The sequence below is a fragment of the Talpa europaea genome (assembly GCF_964194135.1).
Source record: "Talpa europaea genome assembly, chromosome: 14".
Classification (NCBI taxonomy): domain Eukaryota; kingdom Metazoa; phylum Chordata; class Mammalia; order Eulipotyphla; family Talpidae; genus Talpa; species Talpa europaea.
In genome coordinates this window covers 40,152,315-40,180,085 of record NC_140082.1, presented here as the reverse complement: position 1 = coordinate 40,180,085, position 27,771 = coordinate 40,152,315, and the positions used below count along the sequence as shown (strand labels likewise).

The 27,771-nt window shown below is 44.0% G+C and overlaps 1 protein-coding gene across 1 annotated transcript; it reads right to left on the bottom strand.

Moving 5' to 3' along the window:
- Positions 1 to 990: 990 nt before the first annotated feature.
- On the bottom strand, positions 991 to 27,771 carry JCAD (junctional cadherin 5 associated; the record flags this gene model as incomplete). The annotated part of the gene is made up of 3 exons (XM_084254343.1): positions 991 to 1,025; positions 7,858 to 11,663; positions 27,494 to 27,771. 3 exons carry the CDS (start codon positions 27,769 to 27,771, stop codon positions 991 to 993), a joined length of 4,119 nt encoding a protein of 1,372 aa, XP_084110469.1.

The following is a 27,771-nucleotide window of genomic DNA, read 5'->3' as shown; positions in this document are numbered from 1 at the left end:
AAAAAACTTTATTAACCCTGTAGTATGACTATATTGACATCGTACTTGAAGATAAAAGTAGGAGAGTTGTGAATCAGTAAAGGGATATATATATAAAGCAAATGTGAACCCTCTTCAGATTCCTCACACAAAGGGGATACACTCTTAAATAAAATAATACTTCCTTAAAAATTTGCCACCTAACAATTGTTTACATCATAGAAAAATACTATTTTTGTAAAAAGAAATATACTTTGTTAAAATGGTCTATTTTAAACCAGCAATTATTTCTCATATAAAGACTTTCTAAACATCCATACAGAAAATCAAAATAGGTAATACTGAGTGCAAAGCAGACAATGGCATGTTTGCAAACAAAGTATTTCATTGCCAGATAAATAAATTCTCAGGTTTTATAGTACAAGTTTTCAGCTTTTAGGAAAAAGACATTGCTTTTATTCTCTGATGGAAGATTACTTATAGGTAAATTTACTTCTGGCAGCAGAAGGTCAAATTGATTTGAACTGGATCATACATATTCATTCACATTTCCCCTAAACTCAAAAGTGCTGAAACACCAGGCAGTAGCTTACATCCTCAACTCCTTAACACCAGCACGGAGCGCAGGCCATGGAGATGCAAAGGGAATTGATGATATTTGCAGTCCTTTCAAAATCATTCACTGCATTGTCCATGTTTAAGTTTCTCATAGAACCAGGCTGACACAAACTATTTACCAGCTGGCTTAACCCCATCCTTTGGGACAGTCAGTATGACTCTTCTACATACAGGGTTGTTCCTCATGCTATAAAACCAGATGGTGACCAGAGACTACTGCTTTATTTCCACAAAGGGACTCAAGGGATAACGAGATTCCTGGTGGCAGTGGCAAAGGGTGGAAGAGTACACTAAGAGCCAGCACTTTCTGCCTCACGCACAGGCAGGCCGGACTGACAGACTCTGACATACTCCATTAGCCAGTGCAGTGGTCCACGCTTCTCCAGCATCTCATCACACCCTCTCCACTCTGCTAGGGTCATAGGAATCTGTTTTTAAAAAGAGAGAAAGAAAAGAAAATTAGTGTAGTCACTGTTGTATTTCTCAGGCTATAAATAAATATGCTTAGGGAGCAAAATCACAAGTGTACCAAAATTAATTTTTAGACATTTCAACAATCTTGTTTTCACGAAGGAGTAAAAAACTATCATCAAAAGGCTGTTTTAAAGGGAAATGAATGATCGCTAAATAATCACAGATGAAAAAATGTCAGTTGCTTCTAGTTTTGATGGTCCCTTCCTATTGTTCATGGTAGAATATAATTAATTTAAATGCACAGCGTGTAAACCAGCAGTCGCATGCTTAGCTGACACTGAGGATTTCTTTGTTCATTTTTCTTAATTTACAATCTAATGAAAGCTTACTTTAGAAATGCACCTTTGTGACCAAATGCTGTCCCTGTGGCTTGAGGACCCTGAAATCCTGGAGGCTGGGCTAGAGGTGAGACGACTCCTGTCTCTGACCACCACCAGCCAGCAGGTGGGGTCAGGTGGAAGGCCTGTTAACACAAGTCTTCCAAGTCTTTCCAGACACAGGTGTGAATTTGAAGAGGCTGAACGTCTGTTAATCTTCAAATTCATAGACAATGGGCACTGACCTGCTTACCAGGCACATGGAAACACCTCCACAGGATGTGCCTGTACCCCAAAGTGCCACTGTTGAAGCTCAGGGGCCAGATGCAGGAAGCTATGGAAAGAATTCCGTAGAATGGGCTCTGCATTGGAGGGTCCCTCATGGGAGGGTCTTGTCTAATAAAAATATATTGTGCTCCACAAAACATTTTACACTTTCTCTTAGCCATGTCAAAGCAAGTGAGAGGAAACAACATGTGAAATTAATTTTAATAATGGATTTTATTTCACCATTACACCCAAAATACTAGCATATCAAGAGGTAACGGATATAAAAAATGATTGCATTTAGAGTTTTTTGTACTAAGTCTTTGAACTCTGGTATATATTTGCATTTACAGGACATCTCAATTTGGATGAGCCACATGTGACAATGGGCTACTATAATGGCCTACCCAGTTCTAGTAGACAGAGGGGTTATCCTGAGTACTTAGAATCCTGGTTCTTGTGAGGAATATTTCAAGTGAGGACAACTCACTGAGACCCACTCTGGTGGATATCTCATGTAGTAACACTTTTAAAAGACATTGCCCCTGAAGATGTGCTCATGCCCAGTCTTCTAATGGCATTATCAAACCTTCCCAGGCCCCCCCACTTGGGGTCATGATCAAATACTCTTTCTTCCTCCTCCTCCTATGCTCATATTGAGAAAATATCAAACAGGTTGGTGGGACCAGAAAGTTCCAAAGACTCTCAGAGCCTGGAAATGTACTTCTGAATTGGATCTTAATCCAGTGGAGATGGGACTGTCACCTGAATTAGTTTTGAGCTGCGGATTTCTTAAAACCCACATGAAAATATTGCTGAAATGACCATCTTTCATGTGAAATAAAGACACTTTGTGGAGTGTGAAGAGATGGCAAGGGCGACCCCCCCAGACCAACCAAGCCAGGCATGCTGGGTGCCCGTGTCCAGCGCCTACGTCCGACCGCCATCACCAGCAAGAGAAAGGTTGAAGGGGAGGCTAACGGAGACAAAACCAAGGTGAAGGACCAACCGCAGAGACGATCTGCAAGGTTATCTGCCAAACCTGTTCCTCCCTAGCCAGGACCCAAACCTAAAAAGGGTCCTGCAAAGAAGGGAGAGAAGGGACCCAAAGAGGGGAAAAAAAAAAAAAAAGGATAAAGCTGATGCTGGCAAGGGTGGTAACAACCCTGCAGAAAACAGAGATGCCTAAAGACTCGACACAGAAAGCTGAGGCCATGGGGATGCCAAGTGAAGTGAGTGCACTTTCGATAACTGTGTACTTCTGGTGACTATCCAGTTTGAAATACAATTTTTTCAAGTTTTATAAAAATGTAGATTTTTTCCCCCTTTTTTAAAAGCTATGTTGTTAGCAGACAGAACATTTCATTGTTGTTTTTTGGGAAAGAGCATATGTAAGTAATAAAATATCTGGATTGATGTGGGAGAGAAAACCTTTCCCTTTGAGTTTTGAGAGACCTCCTCTTGGTTCCCAGGAGGAGGGATTCCTTGATGTTGACACACATGAGCCACCTTGACACAGACACCATACAGGGAAAAACTAAAATTCGTTTTTATGTCCTCTTGTCCCTCTCTGCCTTCTGCATAGACCTGACTCCCTTAAACCCAGGGGACCTGTTGAGACCTGACTACAAAAACATGGTTATCAGAATGTCAGGCAATCTGGACTTTCCAGTGTCACCATTGAGATGGCAGCCCTCAAAAGAACAGTAGTTCCTCTTTTAGATTGTTGAGCTTCAGATTGATGTCTGCCATTTTCATTTTGTTATATGGAAGTCAGAGTCGGCTGGTAAAAAGTTGTTAAATAACATGCTAAGTATGAAATGTTAACCCTCACTCTAAACTTTCCCTGTTCAGAGCATTAAATGAAGACTTCATTGGGTTTGACAATGGCTTTCTGATTTTGGTGCCAAGTCCATTGAAGAGGGGAGCTTGAAAGTTGCTGCATACTGCCAATGATTGTCTGCCCACATCTTGCCTGAAATACCAAGATTGCTTATGAAAAGTATCTTTAATAAAGCTGAATATAGTTTGGCTTGGGGTGAAAAAAGACACTTTATGGTATGATAGGTACTACAATACAGATAAGAAAGTTCTAGAAGGGTATGTGTATATGGTTAAGGGTAAGGAGAAAGCGTTTATAGATCTTCATGATACAATGTTGCTTTAAAATTCCAAGACAAAATCAGAATTTAAGTGGGCTGTGAATTCCAGAGCAATGAAGAGTTTCCAGCACATTGGAATGACAGGAACAGGGGTGGGGTGGTGATGGAGGTGAGGATGTCTTGTGTTGAAAGCGATTTTTTTTAAGTATATTAAAGTATTCAAAGTATATTAAAGATTTAAAGTATATTAAAAGGAAAACAAAGTTCAAAAGTTAATAGCAACGAAACTAGAATTTATTTTAATTCATGAAGCAACAGTGAATGGAAAAGGTACTATGCAAAAGTTTTACTACCTAAATCATATGACATATATTCCTCTCAAAATGACAGGCTTTGAATATTGAGAACGGATGAGCATCACATGAAAGGCTGATGGAGGGTGGGCTGAGAAGCTGTGTGTGCAAGAAATCATCCCCAATAGTGCCCTAAACAGCTGAAGTAGCTGTCTACACACTCACTTCTGATTTTTGCCCATTTTATTGCACATTAACAGACACACGAGGCAGAAAGGAGAACAAACAGAAGATCTACTTATAAGTAGCAATAGTTAAAAAACAATGTCATGTGAAAGGCATTTGTAGTGGTTGGCTAAACTTAAAATTAGTATTATCTAGGTGTTTCTAAACACCTATCCAATCCTACTCAAAGACCAAGTGGTCAAGCTAAAAACTGAGTGCTTTACTGAACTAGCATTTTTAAGCTATAAAATACAACCTGAAATATGTAGCCATGGATGGAGACAGAAATCTTCACAAACTGCTATTTTATTACAACAGGATTTGTCTTATTTTAAAACCCTTATAATTCTCAAGAAGAGGTAGGACTGATAAAATCCTCCTGGTTTATAGATAAGGACAGTCACTTTTTTTTTTTTTTTACGTAGCACTTAAAAGTGAGGGAGCATTTTTGAGTTGAGTGCAGGAAAGAGGAATCACAATGAAGCCTAATAAAATACAACAGCTTTAAAAATGGGTTATCATACTTTTCCGACCATAATAGTAAAGGCTTCACATTCTCAGAATTCGCTCCTTCGGCAAAAAACAAATTTGTCAAATCAGAGCTTCTGAGAGGATCCTGACAAATGGATAACTTCTGTATTGCATTTTGCATAAGAACAGAGTGCCACTCTCTAAGAAACATACAGCGTTTGTGGGAAATTTTTAGTTGCCAAGTAGATTATTTTAACAAAACTTTTTGGATTCTTCTAGCTGAAATGGGTGCACCCTGTTGGAGTAGGATGGTCCAAGGGCAGAGTCTGGCTCCCCTGGTGGGGCTGGCATCTATATGCCAGCAGCCCTGGGACACTCACCTCAAGGGGGCGCCATTTCCTCTCACTGTAGAAAGGTCCAGCCTGAATGATTTAGGGTGCCTTCTATCAGTGGTTTATGATGTGGACCTTTTGAGATCTCTCAAATTTCTAGAATAACTGACACTCCCCAGCCTCTGAAAGAGTCGCCCTGTCCTGTCTGTATCAAGAGATGAGAAGGTGAAATTGCATTTGGGGAAAATCACTATTAATGTTACTGGAGCCGCCTTGTGGGTTCATAAATCGAGAAGGCTCTGAAATTATGTTAGGGTGAGAAGACTGAGAGGACCGAGAAGCCTGCAGGATGCTATCATCACACTATCTTCCCCCAAGACCGAGCAATCAGAACTCAGGGACCTTAAGAAACAGAATTGTATTCTACTGCTAGGGATCTAGCCAAAGGACACAAAAACATAGATTCAAAAGAACACCTGTACCCCTATGTTTATAGCAGCACTATTTACAATAGCTAAGCTATGGAAACAACCCAAATGCCCAAAAACAGATGACTGGATCAAGAAGACGTGGTATATATATACACACAATGTAATATTACTCAGCAATCGAGAAAGATAAACTCATGCCATTCGCAGCAACGTGGATGGAACTAAAAGGAATTATGCTCATTGAAATAAGCCAGAAGGGAAAAGAAAAATATCGGATGGTTTCACTTATAGTAGGAATAGAGGGGAACCAAATAAGACATCAGTGTAAAAAAAATAATAACAATACAAAACACAACAAAGCAAAAAAGAACAATTAAAAATCAAAGACATCCTGCAGGGGAGGAGGAGGGAGAGGGATCAGAGGGAAGGAGGGAGGAGCACAGGGGACTGTGGTGATGGTGCACAGGTGCACTGGTGAAGGAAACTCTATGGGGACTATACCTGAGGGGGTGGGGGGAAGCAAATATTGTTTAAAAATGAACAATGATGTAAAAAATTAAAAATATATAAAAAAATAAAATATAGCACACTGAAAAAAATTATTCAACAAAACTAAAAAAAAAGAGAATTGTAGGTAAACTTTGTAGGGTTAAGGTGGTGATGAAGTAAATGCTGTCTAAATCTTTTAAAGTTTCAGAAATGGCGTAGGAGTAAAAACCATGAATATGTGGTAGGGGCGGCTGCAAAGGACTTTGGAAGATGAAAATATAAGAAATGGTATAATGGGATAGGTAGTTTGATCAACTGGGTGTGTCTTTTCTTATTAAGTTAATAAAGTGCAGTGAGGGTGACTTAGGGGGAACGCCTATTATTTTAGGGAGAGAGTAAAGGATAAATGCTGTGGTCTCCTACAGAGTCTACCAATGTGCCTGCACCAAAGATGGAATAAGTTAGATTGATTTACCTCTTCACAATAAGGGGTCCCAGAAGTTGTTTATATAACTTTATATAGTTGTTTATATAGATAATTTCCATAAAGATAAAATCCTTTTAGATAAAATCTTTTAAAATACACTACAGGATCTCAATTGTTAAGGACAGGTTAGGAAAAATTCTTTGTAACCAAAAGAATCATTTGGTAGGGCCTCCCCGTGGCGCAGTGGTTGAGCGCTGGGTTGCGAAGCTGCCTGCGGCCTCTACAGCGCCGGTTCGATCCCCGGCTGCTCCCCGGCCACCGGAGGAGGGTCCCACATGGCGCGCAGACCTCTCCTGCCGCCCGCTGCTCCCCTCAGCAGTGTACTTCGGTCCTTCTGCCTGCTCTGCTCCCCGCTCTGGCTATGGTGAATTCTCTCACCCTCCCGCGCTTCTGACTGTACCCAGTGCTTGTATAAACAAACAAACAAACAAACAAACAAACAAATAAATCTTTAAAAAAAAAAAAAAGAATCATTTGGTAAAGTAATCCACAGGGTCAACTGTATCTTTTCTGAATGTGAAATTTCCACTGTCTACTAACCTTGTATTTCTTTTATCTTTTCTGTGAGGGAAATAGGTTGGGTTACCGGGTGCTGAAAACTACAAGAGCATAAATGCAAGCATGCAGCCAAGAAGTCATTTCAAGGAGGATGAGGGGGTCAGAGCTGCACAGATGTGAACGGGCAGGCACAGCGAGGGCCATGCTTAAGACGCTCTTGGCTACACCAGGGAAGCAGCGAATTCTGTCCCTGCCTTCCTGATATCCTCAAGTGACTAGTCCAAAATCATACCGCTAATGGGTAAGACTGTCATGTGGAACAATGCATATGATAAAAGATGTTGATATCTTGGAGACCTGAAACTTTTGTGGATTTTTGGAAATAACTTTTGTCTATTACATGTCCTATAAATATCTTCTCTGAGTTCGTAACTTGTTTTTACCTTGTTTGGTATTTTCTTCCAACTTTTAAACTTTAGATTTTAGAAAATCTGAAACATAAACAAAACCAAAAAGGAGAGTAAAATATAAAAGAAAATAAAGGTGCAAACTTGATAGAGTATAAGAAGTATGTAAAATTGATGAAGTAGAGTAAAAATTCTTAGGTCTCAATATGAATTTAAATTACCATGATAGCTTATATAATCATGCATTTTCTTTAGTAAGCTTTTTTGGTTTTTTCATAGAAAATGCCTACAAATAACCACAAATCCAATAGCTATGACTTTCTCGAGCACAGAGATTGTGCTTTGTTTGTACAAACAACTCTTGTACAGGCCAGGTTTAGTGGTGATAAAAAGCAACTGGGAGCTTTGTACGCTCTAAGGATGCCAAATTAACCCCCAACATCTGCCCACTTTACTGGACTCCTCACCTGGGCACCAGAAATCCTGCTCAGCATTCTTCTTCTCCCTCTGTGCTCCTAGATGTCCATTTTCTTCCAGTGAGAGGGTGCCCTTGGAGAGAGGGGGCGAGTGCCCCACCTTCCATGTGAGGCCCCCAGGACTCAGAGACACCAGGCCTGCGGGCTGTGCCCCAGGACTCCTCTCAGCCTTCATTTCCTCCGGCTCCTCTGTGGAGTCCGCGCTCCAGGAGCTCAGGAGCCTCATCCGGGACACGGAATTAATCTCTTTCATCCTCATCAAACGGTCAGGGGCTGCTCTCCTAGGGGGGGATGCCAGTTTCTCTTGTAAACTTTCAATCACTTTGGAAGTGCCCCTGAGCCTCTTTTCTGAGCCTGTCATGCTTGGGGTCCTCTCTATAAAATGGAACAAAGTAGACCTGAATGGTGGTCTTGTTCCTGCATCTTCGTGATTAAAGGACTGAGGCTCTTGGAGTTGGGGCTGAGACTCGAGGTCCGGCACCTTACTGGGGACGGCCCCATCCACATCTGGGTGCTTAGATACCTGGGGAGCCCGTCTCGCACTGTCCCTTTCCCCAACAAAGAGAGGGCTTTCAGTCCAGCCGCACTTTCTTCTTCCATAAAAGGCATCAGTGGACACCATGGGATCATCCAACTGGACTGGAGTGGACACTAACTCCTCCCTGGGAGACTCCAGCCTGCCAGCACTTTCTTCAGGTTCAGAATACATATTCTGTCCCACCTTCCTGGTGCCAGGCATCAGGGACTCCACGGCCACCTCGATGCCCAGGATCCTCGCAGCCCTTGCTTGAAGGGATTCGTTTGGTGGGATTTCCAGTGCACTCGCCCCATTGAGAGGCCGGTCTAACCTACTGGCACTCTGTTCTTCTGCTGGGGTCAGTCCCACAGACCTCAAATCTGGTGCTGAAAGTCCGCGGGGTTTGTCAGCCAGAGAAAGGGGGACCACCGCCATTGCGGCCCTCGCCTCCCCACTATCAGCTTCCAGAGGGATGGCTTTGCTCAGCTCTGCAGAATTTAACATTCTGGGAGCTTTCTGCCTCTCCTGCGATTCCCTCAGTTCAGAGGGATCAAATGGGGGAACTGGTCTGGTGTCACTTAATCTAGAAGAGGTCATTCTTTTCACAGGACCTGGGCTGACTGCTAGTTGGTTTATTCTCTTCTCGATCTCCTTTTCCTTTTCTGTAATCAAGTTTCCGACTGCTGACAGCATTGATTCACCTCTGCTGCTTTCCATCTGCCAGCGGCCCGGGGACTGATGACAGGCCCGTGGGTGGCCAGGCTTCTGCTCCTCACTCCAGCTCTCAGATTTACTCTTAATTCTTCCTGACCTACTCCCAGGTTCCTCTAGCACCAGCATCCTTGGCAGTTCCTCAACTCTTGTATCCTGGCTGTTTTCAATGAAGCCCAAATTCTTGGGGATGGGATGAACATGGCCTTCTTGCAGCCCTTCTGTTTCACTGTCCTCATCGCTGCTGCCACTGCTGCTATCACCACTTTCTTCCTCTTCCTGAAGTTCCTTGTTAAAACTTTCTAACTGACTTATGAGATCCCAGGGACGACGGCTAACTGGTTTCAAGAGAAACTGACCAAATAGCTGTTTGCTGTTGCAAGGGCCTGTGGGTTCCCCCTTCACCACCTCATCCTTGGGCACAGGGATGGCTCTGGGTCCACGGCCATCCATGCAGGGTTGACTCTGGCCGCCTTTAGACACAGGTGCCTGATTTATGGATGAGGGAGTCCTCGAGAAAGCGCTGTTGCTGGACAGGTTGAGGGACATTTGGCCTTTCAGGTGATGAATATTGGGCCTCTGTTTTGGGTCACTGGCAGCCAATGCCATGTGCATCATCTGAGCTTCGGAGGCAGCAGGGTCTAAAAATTTTGCAGTCAGCACTGTATTAGGAGAGCCTCCCAGCTTTGTACCAGGAAGGGGCTGTGAAGTTTTGGATCCTTCGGTGAAACTGGTTTGTGTTTCCTGGTCTCTGTACTGGTGCTCTGGCCAGGAGCCAGAATACTTGAGTTCTCTGTGTTTCGTCGGGTGAATGGAACTGAGGTCATTTGTTTGTTTGTCTTCTTCTTGTTCCCCCAGACCTTGTTTTTGGAACTCTGTTCCCCCACCCATGCTTCCTGTGAGGGCTTGCAGCTCCAGGTCGGTGGAAGACATGCTCAACAGACTGTGTTCCTGCAGAGCGCTGCTCTTATCAAGCCCATTCTTTTTATCAGCACTCTGCTTCAAGTCATTGTTGTTCGTATCTATCTCTGGCAGATGGGATTCTGATTTAACTGGGACGGAAACCAAACAAAATATTGTCTCGTTCGTTTTTTTCTTTGAACTTTTCTTGGTCTGAAGCCCAGTTTCAAACTTTTTGAGCTTGGTTCGAGTTTCGCAGGTACCCGCCTCCTGTGGGTGTGGGGAGGTGGCATGGCCCCCCACCTGTCCATGCTGGCTGCCTCTCACATCAGGCCACTGTCCTCTCGTGAGGCCAAAGGAATCTCTTTGGTCAGGAAAGCCACCATTTTCTCCCTCCCTGGGGAGCTGGCTCCATAGCCACTGGGAGCTGGGGTCTGAGAAGGTGGGGCCTCTCTTGTTGCCTGATGGGCCTACCCGACTCTGTGGGTTCAAAACAGCACCACAGGGGTGCAGGCTCCCGGGAGCTGGCTCTGAGGGAGTGACAGGACCAGAGTTGTACAGATTATCATCCAGCTTTGTTTCCTCACCGAAACCCTGGGGCTGAGCTAGTTTGATGTGTCGTATCCGTGGGTCATCGAAGGGAATATACAGAACAGAGCCGTCATACGTAGTTGGGGGTCGGGGCTGTGGAGGGACCCCACGAGGAGAGCGTGGGGCTGCACCATATTCATTCCCAGTTCTGAGGGAGACAGCCGGAAGCTGACCACTGACACTGGCCTTTGCCAGCGGGTGCTGCTGTTGCCCGAGCCCACCACACACCAGCCTGGGGGTGGCCTCCTCCAAGTAGGGGTTTGCGATGTGCTGGGGCGGTGACCTGTACGACGGTGGAGGCACGTACATGGGAGGCTCCAAACCATAGTCAGACACGAAGAGCTCCTGCCGGGGGTCGCTGGTTTTGGTCACGTAAGAAGCACACAGGTCTGTCTGCTGACTGTCCAGAGAGTCACTGTTCTCCACCGGCCCCCTGGAGTGCTGGTGCGCATCATAAGGAGGAGGCTTGAGGGGTCGCCCAAACTTAGGCCGTGGGAAAGGGCCGGAGGGGCCATCCTTCTCCGGGTTTCTTGTGGACTCCAAATGTGGCGCACAATTTGGAGGGTAAAATGGCATTTTAGGAACACCTGGTAAATGTCCATCATTTAATGGAATGGGAATTTCCACGCAGCTCATGCTCTCGGGGACAAGAACTCTAGGCAACGACTGGGATTTCCCTTTGCTTTGGGAACTTAGCACATGTTCTCCTTGCATGAACGGGTACAGATCTTGAAACAATTTCTCCCCATCACCATCTGACATCTGCCTTCCTAATTTCCTTGGCTGGTTCCAGCTTTCGAGACTTACATCCCTCCACTTGGCAGGACCCGCCATTCTCAGCTCTTCTTCCCAAACGGCCTTCTTCATCACATTCTCTATCCTTCCTCCGACTTCCCATGGACCCTCCCGCATGTGCACAGGCAGACTGTGGGCTTGAGCCATTCTTCTGATCTCCAGGTCTTCAAGCTCCCGAGGACCCAGCACACCGTGGACATCCGGTCCTCTTTTTCTCCAGTAGACTTGGTCTTGACCGCTCTGGGGCTGAGAAGTCCACACTAACACAGGTTGATTATAAAACCTACAAAATAAGGAGGGACAATGTTATACCATGGGAGGAAACACACAGAAGAACCACTGCTTCTCTACTTCTGTGACAGGTATTCCAAGTCAAAATTAGGCCAGGACTGGGGCCTCCCTGGTGGCGCAAGGGGTTAAGACGCAACCTATGAAGCAATCCGCAGCCCCTGCAGCATGAGTTCGATGTCCCGGCCGGCCAGGAAGCAACCCACATGGCGCAGCAGACCTCTCCTGTCTCGCCCACTGCTCCCCTCAGCAGTGTATTTCAGTCAGTTTGCCTGTTCTGTTCCCCACTCTGTCTCTGGTGAATCCTCTCACCCTCCCGCACATTTGGCCTATACCCCAGTTCTTGTATGCATAAAAAATAAATCTTAAAAAAAAAATTAGGTCAGGACTTTTGAAAAATAGATTCCCAGACACAGTAACTGATGATTGTTTAAAGAAAACACTCCCCTACCCCCTTCATTGGGGTTGGAAGACAGCCTTGTGTTTTTCCATCATGGACCCAGGAGTGGCTGCAACAGGCTGCCCACAAGAACATCAGGACATTGGTGGTACTTGCAAAATGTCAAGGTCCCTTTAACTCTGAAGTGTCCAAGGGAATAAGGGTGAACCCGAAAGCAGTGTTTCTCAAGTATGGGTTTGGGCCACTGCAAATCCAGTCCCAGCTCAGTCTGGGCCACTGAGCCATCTCTGGGAGTGAATCTGGGAGCCTTCTTTTAACAACACTCTATAACAGGGTTCTTAAACTTTATAAAATGTAAGAATCACTGAAAGGGTTGCTGGGTGTCAACCTAGTCTCTGCTTCAGTAGGTCAGGATGGGGCCATAATATGCATTGCTAACCTTTCCCCAGGTGATGCTGATCTGCTGTCCCAGCACCCCACTTTGAGAACCATTATTGCCAGGTATTGTCCAGCATGACTGCACATTAGAATCCAGAGAGAACATCACAACCCCTCATGCCTAGGTAGTATCCTAGTTCCGTCACACTCGAATCATGGAAGCAGGTGGGGGGCCTGGCATGAGTATTTGTCCAGGTTCCTTGGGTACTCCGAGTGTATAGTTGAGACAGAGCCCAGTTCTCAGAGTTCCCACACCTCCCTGATAGTAAGGATCACTCTGTATTCACATTCAATACACACATTACCAATTCCTTCCACCTGAAAGTTCATACTCAGACCAGATACAGGTTAGAGTTCGGGCATCTATGTTAAAAAGCACCCTAGAGGGCTTATCTTTTGGTGATGTGGGCAATGCTGGCAGGGAAAAATGAGAAGAAGAGGGGGCTCTGTTCATGGGGCAAGACTCTACCGAGTAGGAACGGTAGACAAAAAGCCAGCTTAGTACCAGGGCACTGTTCTACCTTGCTGCACATGAATATTTCCTTATAAGCCTTTAAAAGACACCAACACCCCCAAATATTTGGAACCCAATACCAGTATATTTCAAATTCTCTTCAAATGTTCTAGTATGTATCGAGAGTTTAGAATCACCAAAGCAGTTAAGAAATAATCTGAATACTATCACATGGAGATGTGAAACTACTGCTATAAATGACCAGACACTAGGACTGTAACACAGAAAAACATCAGCTGCAATTCAACTATTTTGATTAACCATGATGCAAGCAGAAAATGTCCAACTCTAAAACTTCTTTTTTTAGTTTAAATACGTATTTATTTATATTTACATACCTTTTCAAATACCAGTTGTTATCTAAAAATTGCTATTTTATAAATGTAATATATGTATTCATTGTTGAAAATTTGGAAAAATTAAGGAAAAACCAAAAATCACTTGTAATCTTTCTACCCAGAGATAGATATTTTGATAATGATTTTGTGTGTTTGATATATACTTTGAGTATATGAGGATATGAATTTCTAAGTAGGCTTAGTATTGCACTAGCATGGGATTTCAGGTGAGCATATCCCAATACTTGTAGTACAAATAACAGCTGGTATACCAGGGCAGTTATTGCATGATGTGCCAGGTTCTTATTAAGAGCTTGCTCTACATTACCTCATTTAATCTTCACCAGCATCCTTCTGCAGCAGGCTGAACTACTGTAATTCCAATTTACAGAGGAGGAAACTGAGCCTCAAAAGTTAAGAGCTTACCCAACACTAACATTTGTTATGCAATACGATGGGGTGATGTGCAAATCATGCCAGGTGAATTATTTCATTTATACTTTACAACCACTGTTATTTCTCCCATTTACAGATAAGGAAACTGAGGCAGAGGGGGTTAAACAACTTTCCCAAGTCACAAAGCTTGTTAGTTGGGAAAAAGTTCAAACCCAGTAAGTGTGACCATACATCTCACTCACTTAGTCACAGGTTTTAACTTCTTCCAATATAATGAAAGATTCTTCAAGTGGATGGTTTTAATGGACATGACTTACTTCACCTCTTTGTACCTTTGTTGGACATCTACATAGATTACATTTGAAAACACCCTGAGAAACATTACTGTTCACAAATGCTATGCATGTCTCAGATTACTAAATGAATCCTTGGAAAGGGAATTAGTAGACTGTGATATTTTGTCATCTATTTTGTCAAATCCAACCTTAGGCTCATCAGCCATTCCAATTTACGCTACTACCAGCAGTGTGGAGAACAGCTGGGTCTGGCTGAACATCTCCCATTCCTGGTTATTAACAGTGTTTTTCCAAAAGAAGTAAGTGAAAATAATGTCTCATTGTTTTTAATTTGCATTTCTTTGATTATTGGTAAATTTTTTCCCTTAGGCTCAAGAATGTTATCAAAATGTATTTTATGAATTCAAATGATTTCCACAACACAGTCCACATGCCAGCTGAGAGCACAAAGCATGTAGATGGTAAGGAAGGTCCCTAGGCCCCCTAAGTCTGTGCAAAAAACAGCATATAAAAAGTTGGGGTCAAAGTAAGTGCCAGAAATTAGGCTGAAAGAGGACCAATTCTAACATACAAGCAGAAGTCAGCTGTTGTTCAGGAGTCTGGGTGGTAAATAGTAGTAAAAGTATATTATTATTTTATGATGCACTTACTTCTTTGCCTTTAAAAAATGAGGGTAACTCTTCAAATGCTGGCTCTACTCCACCCCCTAAAGCCTGTTAAGTAGCCATTTAAAGCAAAGTTGAAAAATGGGTTCAAAAAGTAGAAAATATTTCAAAGCAATTTAAGGTAAAGTACTTGCCACAGAGCAGTGGAAATGCTCTGCGTTTACTACTCATACATTGTGCAAGTCATCTTGACACTGCATGGCTGGCAGTCACTCTCATTGCTGCTTTTATTGTTATCAAATCACGTTTTAAGCTTTTCGGCTTTGAGTGTTCAGCAGAGCACCCCTTGGGTCAGGCTCTGTAAGGATTCGTTGCTGTGGAGGCCATCACCTCTGGCCCCTTGCACATCTCCTCCCCAACTCCCAACCCCTCCAGGAGAATCTGCAAAGAGGCTGGCAGCTCTAAAGTGGAGGTAGGCTCCCTTAGGGACTCTGGTGTGACAGCCCAGTGTGACAGCCCATATGTAGCCTGAAAAAACACAGTGGAAGATGAACATTTAAAAGCCCCTAGCAGTTACTGGCTATATAGGATCTCAGGGTCTAATCAAAGCCAAGGGCAATACTTGAAAGTTGCCACTTAATGACAAGTCACATTCGTCATAGACCCAATTAAGAAAGTAAAATAAATCATTAGGAAATATGAGGCTGGTGGCCTGCATCAGAGAGAACTGACTTTTTCGTCTCTGTTCCTTGGCAGATGGTGAGTAGGTTTTATTCCACAGGCTTTAATTAGCACCATCTTACTCCTTACAGTTCTATAAACATTTTCAGGGGTGCATGACTACGGGAAAAAAACCACATGATATGGCTTTTGCTCATTTTCTCAATGGATCTTTTGGTTTCCATTAAATGTATGGTATGCTCAAATACCACAAGGTGGCTACATTTCCAAGGTGCTGTTTGTCTTGCAGATGCCATGAGCAGATTCAGAAGACAAATAAAAAATGGCATAAATAAGACAAGAATATAAATAGACTGCAACTACCTTCAGAAATAATGTGGCCAGTTTTCTTTCCCCATTGAAAAATGTTTGTTACATTACCACCCTAACTTTGTAAAAGTAATACATACTAAGCTTTTTTTTAAACTAATCAAAATGGCTAAGCACTCTGGATTAAACTTTTATCCTATGTACACAATATACCAGAATCCCAACTTAAGGAAAGATGGGAAATTTTAAATCATCTATTTAAAATACATTCACATGACATAGAAAACTATAAAACATTTATTTACAAACTTCTTTTTAATTCTAAACGTGAGCCTGTCTCACAAGCAGGACCCACATGGTGATAGTTCTAGTAAATTTCTTCTTCAGACAAGTTCACAGTGTGGATAATCGACTAACTTCAGATATAAGAGCTCTCATCAGCTGAAATGTGTACTATCTGCTGTGGTTTCAAAGCAAAGAATATGCTTTCCAATACCTTTGAGGACTCAATTTCTTCTTTTAAAAAAAAAGAGATTTATAATTTACATTTAAAAAAAACCTGATCAATAGGATGTTTTACAAAAACAAGCTGACATACTAGCAAAGGGTGGGGAAATGTAAGGAAAGCAAAGTGCAATGCAATAGCCCAAATCCATTGTGTTGACAAGTTTAATGAAACAGCAGGGTCTTTATACAGATTCCTGAAGAACAGGACAGAGACGAGACAGAAGTTATACCTGCTCATAGCTCATGCTTATCACAAAGAAGAGACATGATCCAACAAACAACTGATAAAAACCACTGGAGAAATATTTGAAACATGAACATGTGAATAACAACATGTCTAAAAGAAAATTAGCAAACCTGCTTGCAGTATAAAAGCTAATGATGAAAAAATTAAGAGCTATTTTTGTTAATTCACATGACTCATTCCCAACCACAATAGAAAATACTGCCCCTCTTTTAAAAAGTAAAAGCCTATTTAGAGTGACAATATTTGCAATGACTTTTAACCACAATTTCACATGCTCCAGGTTTATATTCTCAGTGGGTTCCAAAGTCCTTAAGGGCTGCACCAGCTTGTTATCATCAGGCATGCTACAGTCTAGCTCTGTAGGGTGGTCACAGGATACATAGGTGGTTTACTGAAAAAGAAAACATTGAGTAGCCTTGTTACCTGACTGAACTAGGGGTTCAGTAGGAACACATGCATCGTAGAGACTCCTCCTGCCTCCATGAACAAAATCCTGAATCCATAAGCAGGTCCCAAAGTGTAGTCAGTTGCATTTCCATGCAGAGATCAATCAGGGTGGAGGGTGACAGGCCCCATCAGGTCAGTGAGGTGTGGCTGGCAGGGTCTACCAGACGCTAGTGCTGCCTGCTGATCACCTTCCAACCCTGGTATCACATTTGGGGATGAGGGGATGGCTGCACCACTTAGCAGCAGCTATGCCTTCAGAAGCCACTTCCTCTTCCAGATGGAGCAGGTATTCTTACCCACATGCACAACCTAAGAATGAGGGTAGAGCCACTGACCTTGAATAACACAGGTTTGAACTATGTGGGTCAACTAATACTCAGATTGTATCCTAGACAGAGTCTAACATTCAAGGGTCAGATGGTGATTAGTTGAACTCTCGGCTATGAAATCCACAGATACAGAGGGCCAACTATAAATTACACATGGATTTTTGACTCTGTGAGGACTGAGGCCTCTAATCCCTGTATTCCTCAAAGGCCAAATGCACATGTCACTTAAAGAATCCCACACTCCATGAAAGAGAAGTTCTTCCTCTCCATTGGCAGAGGTATTTGGAGCTTCTCTTTGGAGTGACTCCTATGTACCAGCCCCTCTGTCAGATGACTGACATGTTTCTGGGATGGAATCAGCCATTTATCACTACAGAATTTTCTTGCAAACCTCTTTGGGCCTGGAAGCCTGCAATTTTATTTTTCAGCATGCCTTTGAATATTCACTCCACTACTAGGAAAAACCTTCTAACACGCCCTAGCAGGGTAGCAAACAGGTTAATATGAGGAAGGGAAAATACAAGGTCAAAAGAAGATTAAGACTAAGGTAAAGAAAGAGGTCAACCTAAACGAAAGATCAGCTAGAGAAGACAAGGCTACCCCAGAAACGTAAGTGACAAACACCACGCTTCAGCAAAGCTGAATGTGAACAAGAACCATAAGCTGCATTGGTAGGGGTATAACTCGAAAATACCCAAGTGCCTGGTCAGACTCCTAACAGACTGTTACGCCTGCTTTGTACAATGTCACAACAACTGAGTATAAATGATAAATAATGTATATTACATGAAAATACACAAACTTAAATAAGAGGGTCTAGAAGAAGTAGCATAATGAATTATTGCACTTGCAAATGAAGTCAAATTGAGAAGGTGAGCAAAGGTCATAGGGAGACAAAGCAAAGCACTCACAGAGTCAACCCACACTGTGGTGACAAAGCAGAGTCACCTAGAAGAAGCACCTGCCGACGCACCTAGATGGAGCCCGAGGGCCAGGGCCTCCACACAGAGGCTCAGATCATCCGCGCTTGGGTCCAATTTCCACAATTATCAGCTCAGGGTGGGAAAATGAGCGGAAGTCATCCACGCTGCACCCCAACTAGCTCTACCACAGGACCATAATATTTAGAAAATTCAGTGATTAGATGGACACAGATTGTTCTTTTGTGGCACCAGCAGTTTTCTCACTCATGTTTGGGGTAGGACTTCAATAGACTTTTGTAAGGTCTAGTAAAGAATGTGCATCTATACAAGGTAAGTCAGAGAACCTACTGGGAGGCCCTACCTCAAAGAGAAAGTTCTGCTGTTGGCTTCTCACAAATTAGCCAATGTATAGCAGGTGCTGATGTGAAAGATAGCCGTCTTAGAAACTGGTGAAAATTCTAGCAGTATGTCTTTTGAATGTCTGTAACAAAATTACAGGCTGGGAAAACTACTTCTCACAGAGGGTCTCTCTGAGTTAAGTCTCCATGTGGACCAATGACAAACATGCAGAGAAGATGAGCAAAGCAGAAGGGGACAAGCGCTGCAGCTGCAAAAAGGAATGAGGGCTGCACAGAAAGGGACATCTATGCCAACGCTGTGGCTTTCCAATGGTAAACCTTCTGCAACATACTTCATCTCTTTACCTCTGACTCCCGTCTGTATTCAGGGGTGCTAACAGAGCAGTCCCCCCTTATCTGTGGATGGCTGACCCCCAGTGGATGCCTGAAGCCAGGAATAGTACAGAGCCCTACGTGTACTTCATCTCTTCCATACATAATACTTACTATAAAGTTAATTGGTAAATGAGGCAGAGTAAGAGATTAAAAACAGTCACTAATAATAAAAAATTATCACAATTATATTAAAAGTTATATGAATGTGATTTCTTTCTCTCAAAGTATATATAACATTTTTTAAACTGCATTTGATGGTGAGTAACTGGAACCTTGGAAAGAGAAACCATGGATGGGGGGGTGCTACTGTAGTTCCTTCCTTTTTGAGTTTGGGAGGGAGTAATGAGGTCATACATTTAAACTGCTCAGCAGAGTGCCTAATACATAGAACAGAGTGTCTGAAAGCTAAAACTTGTTTTTAGCCATTATTATCATCCAATTAAAAGAAACTGCCAATGGAGTAGATAATGTAGAAATCCTTTTTCTAAAGGAGGGGGTGCAGGGCACAAAGGAAAGCAGAGAAGAACTGTTTGTCTTACCACGATTATTTTAGATCTGTATTGTCTTTTTCTAAGTTGTGATCAATAGGCCTTCACAATAACAGGAAATAATGATATAGCTAACTGTCATAACAAGGCCATGCCCCTCTGGTGATGACCAATCTCTAAGGAAGTAGCTACACCCCTTTCCATAATGGGTGATGTACAACAAGCCGATACTTAGTTTATTAAAACGAAGCAGGAAAAGCAAGCCCTGATCTATTTTCACTCACATAAATCCAATAGGTAAACTGGATTCTTTCAGTATATCCCTACTTTCTCCTTAATAAGGATATATTAGATTTTTATCAAGTTAAACAATCCTCACTAGTGCAGTTCACACACTGCCACCATCAACATAAAAAAACAAAACCCAAAAAATCCAGCAACCCGTTCCTCACTTCCCTTTCACATTTCATGTATCCCTTACTTTCACGTATCCATTCATTATTCAACAAACACGTAAGGAGTATTCCCTGTGCTGTTAATCTTCTTTCTTAGTTTCTTTGGAAATTAAGCTTGGAGTGGTGAAGAGAGGGGCATCAGGGAAGAGCAAACCAGAGAGCATGTGGGGGGAGGAGGCAATAATGAGCCTCTAGCCCCAGAGACAGACAAGGGAACTACAAGGCGGTACCACGCCATATTTGGTACAAGTGAGAATGTCCTCTGGGCTCTAGTCCAGGCTCTTTGTACTTTGTCAAGAATGTGGAGGGAGGTATAGTCATCTTGAAAACAAAGGGCCTGATTCTCAGGTCTGTTTTGACACAGGTTTCATCCAGTGTCTCTCCTTGGATATTTTCTAGTTTGGGAACTCATCCATTTTCTCCAGCTGAAGAAGAAACTCAATACTAACAATTCTCTTGGCGATGATACGGCTACAAAGACAAATGAAGTAGGCCTCCCCGGTGGAGCAGCGGTTGAGCACTGGGTTGCGAAGCTGCCCGCAGCCTCTGCAGCGCTGGTTCGATCCCCAGCTGCCGGCGAGGGTCCCACATGGCGCGCAGACTTCTCCTGCCGCCCGCTGCTCCCCTCGGCAGTGTACTTCGTCACTCTGCCTGTTCTACTCTCCACTCTGGCTCTGGCGAATTCTCTCACCTTCCCGTGCCTCTGACTGTACCCAGTGCTTGTATAAATAAATGAATAAATAAATCTTTAAAAAAAAAAAAAGACAAATGAAGTTCTAGGCTGTGCTGCTGTGGAACTTTGCACATTAATTCTAGAAGTACTTCCTCCTCGTGGCTCTTTCAGCAGGCTCGTGTTCAAAGGGCTCAACCTGTTTCTTGCTGGGAAAGAAAGGGCGACAGTGAAGCATCGTGAGTGTGCAAGAAAGAAGACCAGCATTTGGCACTTCTGTAAGGTTTCACTGCTAATGAACAAGAACAAAGCACCTCAGAGGATGGGTTTCCAAGACACAAGAGGGAGAACAGGAGGGCTGCACCTTCGCGTGTGCTCATGGACAGGCCAGCTTGAGCCACTCAGTTTTTTCCTTGTGAAGAGGTTGAAAGAACAATACCTCACACTTAGGATATGAAGCAAGCACCTAAAATACAAATAATGTTTGTGGAAGGATAATTTTATAAGAGAAAGAGACACAGAAACAGATGTTAAACTTGAAGCATTCCTTTTTTGGAAAACCATTATAAGCAGGATATGATTTGAGAGAAGCTTAAAAAGCCCCTGAAAATTAACTGTTTACCATATCCAGTAGCACTACCTAGAATGGATGTTTACTGATAGAATATAAACCTCCCAAGATGAGGGCCCAGACAGCCACATCAGAGATTTGCCTAGATTTCTAAGTCTCTAATTAGTTACAACTGCCTCTGATGACAAGAGATAATTACAAGTCATTCTCAGGGCTAACAGAAATTTTTGCCAGAATTCCTGGGGCTAAGCATAGACGAGCCCATTATGGGGCAACTTTCAGATCCAAACCTCCGCTACGTTACGTTACTTTACAGCTTCCTCTGATTATAATACTTCAGAGGAAACACATTAAGGAAACCATGAATGTCTGAAAACAGTCTTTGACTTTTAGTTAATGGTAGCTATGTATAATTCAGCCACAGCTACTTGTATTTTAAGCACGTAGCTTAATCCACGTATCACAGCTACTTGTATTTGGAGCACGTAGTTTAATCCACGTATAGATTAACAGCTGTATAGCTGCCTCTCCCCTTTGCCATCTCTTTTCCCCTCCTTGAGCATCGTGTGTATGTGTGTATGTGTGTGTGTGTGTGTGTGTGTGTGTAGACAGTATGTACATAAATAAACTTGGTGAAAATTGATGAACTCAAATAGTTCTCATTATAATCTCATTATCATTATTAAATAGTTAAATTTGGTGCAAACTGATGAACTCAAAGAATACTTCTCATTATCATCATTATATTTACACCAATGTAAATATAAGCTTTCAAAATCATCCTTTCATACTGCCAGAGGAAGGACACCGAAGCCACATATAAGATGCACTTAGTAAGTGCATGGTAGCAATATGTCAAAATTAGGACACAATAAAAACCCAGCATCACATGATTTGACATATTGAGCACTGGCTGCAGTATCACAGGTGTGCACGATTTCCTAGCTGTGACCTGTGAACACTGCAGAGACTTGACAGAGCCATTGAGGTTTGTAAGTGACTTTCATGCAAAGCCTGACTCATCATCACAATCTGTTAACTGAGAGTACTGAGGAATGGTTTACATCTAGATGAGCTTTCTGTGAAGTAAATGACTTCAGGGGAAAATGTCAAGTCTTTACAGTTACTAAATGAATGGCCTGTGAAGAGAGAAAAAAAAAATGTTCTGGGGGGTACACGGTCAGCATCCCCTCCAGGCCTGGAACTGCCCTCATCTACAGCTCCTTTACTCATGGCAGGTGAAACTCTGATGCCCAGGACTGGTCATTCCCTCCTCCCCTGCCCAACCCCGCTTCCCTAATCATCCCTTACCTCCACTGACTGACACAGTGTTGACATGCTAAGCAAGGCCCACACACCCACTGGAGGCCCAAAATTACTGATTCTCTCAAATTTCAAAGGGACACATGCAATCATCATCAGGGGGTTCTCAGCCATCACATTGAGGCAACTGCAGAACAAGGGTCACCGGGAGTCAGTCACCGGGAAGTAATAACTGACAATGAAGGGAAGAAGCTGGTCAGCAGAGTAGAGAGCAGAGGTTTGGAGATGCAGTGACAAGTGACAAGGTGGCAGAGAAGCCGAGAGCCCCCAAGGGAAGGAAGCCACCATTCACAGAGACATCAATTGACAGACCCATCTAGGTTCCCAGTTCTCTCATGCCCACATGGAATGAGGCCCCGCTAGTCTTCATTTCCCACCAATGACTGGACCATGAGATGCTACTATATTCTCACAACAACCTCCCCCTTTTCTTTCAGGTGGGTTCCAATCTCTTGCACATGTGAAATCTGCAAAGGGGGGAACCTTTACTACCAGGAACTATCTGCCCTGGGAGATTTGCTGAGTCTGTGACTGTTATTTTCTCCTTTGTTTTCCAGGAGTTAACATGGATTGACCAAGCCAGCAACAGCACTACCTCTCCGGTCCAACACAGGAAGCAGATGCCCTTCTTTTCACAAAGGACCCTCCCCAAACCAGCCTCACCCAGGTCCTCTCACTGGCAAGCTTCTCCACTTCCTACCTGTAGGGTAAGGTAAAAAGTATCAGGCTTTTCTGCCCTCCCGCCATTAGGATAGATGACGGAACCCTGCGGTCCTGAATGCATGCCTGATGGCGGGCACCTGGAGTAGGGTGTGGGCATAGGTAGATGGGATTCACCTGGGCTAAGACTGGGATTTTTTTTTTTTTAAGGGTGGCGTCATGGAGACACCAGCAGGAAAAGAAAAGCTAAGAGAGAAGCAGAGCCATGAGAAGAGCAGAGAGAATGTGAGAGAAGGCCAGAGAGCCCAGAGTGAAGACTTGCTGGGTGCTGGGAGGCCTGCCAGCCTCCTGGCCCCCCAGTGCCCCTGCCTGCCATGCACCTGGTAATCCCAATAAAAGTCTGCAAAAGCCACTGAGGGCTCCAGGACTCCTCATTTACCTGGTCTGCTGGATCAGAAAACCTGCTCAGTGGCCTGTCCTGCCCCTACACCACCCATTCTAGCCAACAGTGCTGAAATACTAAGCATTTGCCTAACTGTCTTGGCATTTAAATAATAGTTATGATCCATTTTATTAAAAAATTTTTGAGTCTTTAATAAATGCAAAATTCTGTAAAAGGAATTAGCAAAATCAGAGATGAAGAGGAAGTGGTATCAGACTTCAAATAGCTGACAATCCCACAGACCTTCAGAAGAAAGTGCTAGAATAACACGATTAAATGAGTCCTTTTACCTGGAGGGAGCTGAAGAAGGCAAAATGGTAAGATGGGGTTTCCAGCAGGAGGTGGGGAGGAGAGGACTGTGGGTGCTTCTAGGCAGGGCTCTGAGGTGGGCGGCACATGGCTGCCCCATGTGGCTGGAGCCTTGGGAAAGGAGCGGGCATAGAAAGGGCAGGTTGGGCTGAGGAGGCCTGCGAGGTACACTGAGGAGTTTCATGTTGACAGTGCAAGCAGTGAGGTCTCAAGAAGGTCCCCGGACAGGAGTCACATGGATTCGGGGTTCAAAGTCCATCTTCTGGGCTTTAAACACCCCTAGAGTTACCAGCCCAGAAACCAATAATGTAACAAATTGAATGGGAAAACAGCTACAAACAAGAACCATCTCCAACTCCTGAGCCTAACAACTTTTCAGCAAATTCAGTTGATGCCTCGGCTCTCCTCACAACTGAAATGTCTTTCTCTTCCTATCTTGGGTGCTCAATATCACATGACCAATAGTGAAAAGCTCAGAACCATCTCTCCGGTCGGGAAACATGTACACAGAATATTTAGAAGTCCAGTCAAGGTTCCGCATTTGTGGGATTTTTAAGGTTGTATTGGCTACAATCAGCCCTTACCTAAGAAGCTCTGGCTTAAGCTGCTGTTACTCATCAGACAGAAAGAAATAGTCCTGAATCATGCTCACGAGAGACTCCTGATGGTCCAGCCATACCCCAGATTATGGACAGTACCACCTTCCATTTATGTAGCCCCTGAACAAAGCGCACATGAAGCAGCCTTATGCTTATTTAGGTGCAACAGGATGCAGACCTCCTGCAGTCCCCGGACAGGAAAGGGACGCAGCTGGGCTCAGGGAGCTGCTCCACATGCATGAGTGTCTAGGGAGGCAGAAGACAGGAAGCAAGAGGGGACAGTCAGCACAGGGCAGCCATGTCAGAAGCTCAGAGACCTGAATGCCTTTTGAACTGAGATAAGCCTCATAGGGGAAGAGCTCAGCCAGGCATGGTGCTTTCATAGAACCAGAGCCACCAGCCTGCCTGGCAGCCCAGGGCCAGTGCCCATGCCAGGCTTCCCGCCACTGCTTCCAGTGGCCCTTGCTAAGTCACCAGCATTCTCTGGGTTTCATGTTCTTTGGCTATAAAATAACGGCACTGTCGACATATCTGTCTCCACCATCACGCCAGAATGAAAAAATAAAACCCCTCCCTGTGGTCTTCCCAATTACTCTGGCCACTTTCTTCCCCAAGATTTCAGTGGGGTACAGAAGACTGGCCCCGGATATGAGGACACATTCTCGGGCAGACCTCAATCCACTCCAGAAACTGCAAGGAGGGCCTCTCTTCCTTCCCAGTCACTCTAGTGACTTGGGTTTGGTCAGGGCTATCTTGGGCTCATCTAACCTCCAGACCCAGAGATCAGCCTAGCCCGGCCATTAGGTGGGCCCGGCCAGAAGGCTGCACTTTAGTGAAGGCTGGGAGCTGGCAGAGAATTAGTTATTCATCCAGTTTCATAATCCACAGAATTCATACCCCATATTGTTAGGTTTTCCCCTTTCTTACTTCAATTTTTAACTATTAGCACCTACTTATTTCCTCTCAGAACATGTTTTTTTCAGATGAGGAAAAAATAATTCTCCTCCTGCCTACCTTGCTGTTGATCTACTGCTTTCAGCTTCTACAAAGCAGGTGGGGGGAAAGGTCTTTTCATTTCAACCCAGGAAGGCTGTCAGCTGTTTTCTGAGGCTTTGGGCACTGGCGTAGTTTTGCACAAATGTATGCATTTTCCCTTTCTAGCCTACAAGGCTACCTTCGATCCCAAAGCTACTGTATACCCCCAAGATAATCTGTCAACCTCAGAAACAGGGAAGAGGAAAGACTTGTCATTTATTGGAAGACCTCTCAGTGCTATGCAATGCCATTTATCTGAGCAGCTCACTCAAGACAAGAAAAAAGTCCACCTGCAGACATGAGTGTGTCTGCCCACCTAGGGCCATGCTGGTGGGCCCTCGTGGTCCTCAGGAACCTGTTGTCACAGGAGGGGCTACAAAGACCTGAGCAAGTAGTGGACGAGGCTGGGAGCCACATGCAATTCTCATGCGGAAATCCACTGTCTCCCACTCTGAGACCCAACTCTGATCTCTGCTCCAGGCTGCAAGACTAAGGGAGATACCACTCAGGCTCCAGAGCACAGGATTCACCAGGGATTTCAAGGCCACTGTCTTTACCTTGTTAGAAATTGAGCCTTCTGAAACTGAATCCGTGAGCATGTATTAAACACACTGTGCCCAGCTAACAATCTCCCTAGGAAATACAAAGAAAGAAGCAGCAATGGACAGCCCCAGAAGTTCACAGTGGTAGATATAGACACACTCACCCCAAAGCCAGAAGCAACACAAGGCAGGATAAAATCAAGCACAAGTTTGTGTAGTGGTAACTAAGGCTGTCCTAACTCCTAGCCAGCTCATACACAAGCACCTCTTCCAAAATCCATGGTGGGTATGTGTTTTAGAGAACACGGCTGAAAAGGGAGCTAAGCCCAATACAGTAGGGGACACAGTAACAGTTTTAAAGGGTAAGGTTAAGTGAAAGCAACCTCAAGTCCTTTCTCCATTCTGGGCTCTCTCCTGAAGCTGGTCATCAGTGATACCCCTGCCCCATGCCAGAGCAGTGTTTCTGACTGGGCAACACAAAACCAGCTTTTCCACCACTGGGCATGAAGAAAGGCTACCACCTTTGCTTTTACCAATAGCTCTGGCTTTGAATGCTATAAATGATAAGAATAACATCCTTCCCATTTTTGCCTGAAAACCATCAGCCAACAGGAAGATTCTTTCTGTGAAAAGGCATCTTGGAACCACAAAAGGCTAGTTCACTCCCTTAGGACTTGATCCAGTCCCTTTTTTGTTTGCTTGCTTATATGCTTCGCTTAAAAATGGGCCTCTGCTTCCATTTGTCACCTCGGTCCATTTCTCGCCAGCTACACAGCACGCGCTGCACAGGCAGCCCTCCTTCCGTCTTAGCCTGATCCCGATACAGCATTAAAGATAAACACAGTTTTATGAAGTGATGACAAAGGTTTCCTCTAGGTTGAAACTGCTTGGATGAGAGTTGCAGGACTCCTCGCCCATTCTGGCTCTGTGGCAGGCTGCCGAAATTCCCTCTTCTTTAACCCTCCAGTTCCCCCCGCCAACCCGTCCTCTTTTTTGTTGTAAGAAAACATGCACAGATGCAGCTGTACTCAGATGGGACATCCACATTAGGGCCACTGTGTGTGCAAGGGAAAGACAGATTGGAAGCCAGGGAAATTCTGTGAGTATACAAAAGGGTAGGTTTTCTTCTTCACAAAGGAAAATACATACCTCTTTCAATTCTGTAATGTAAAAAATATTAAAACATATTAATAAGAAAGTCTAATGTACTACTGGACTAGGAATGTGTGCCTGATATAAACTAGCTTTACAGAGTTTACAAATGATTCCTAGCTGAAGCAGCTTATAAAGGAACAAAGAAATAGCATTAAAATGTAGCACTTAGCATGAAAGAATTATTCGTTTACTCACCACTACTTATTGAGAAGGTCAACTCTGGCCAGGCCCTGTGCTAAGTGCTGCTAGAACACCCAAATACCCCAGTGGAAAGAAATGTTCTGGTGTCTCAGCCCCTTTCTCCCTCCCCGGCCCTAGGGGAAATACATGGAGCAAAGGATTTTACACTGCCCACTGCAAAACCCCCAAGTCAAAAAATAAAAAAGAATGGCGGGTTCATTTTGGAGCTTACCCTGCCTCAGAAGTTCTAGAAGCAGATGCGCTCTGGGGCTCTCCGTGGACTCTCAGAATGCGGCGGTTTTTTTCAGTATCACTCACATGTCCTTTCCCCAGGGCTTTCTTACTCTGTGGTGAGGCTTTGGGGCGATCCTCACAGCCATTCAGCAGTGCAGGGCCAGTTCGTGCTCTTGCTCGTGCTTGCTGGCGCCCCTCATAGTTCTCCTTCGGCGCTGGGACATTTCTGGACAGTTTGTATCCATGAGAGATCAGGAGGTCTTGTACACTGTACAT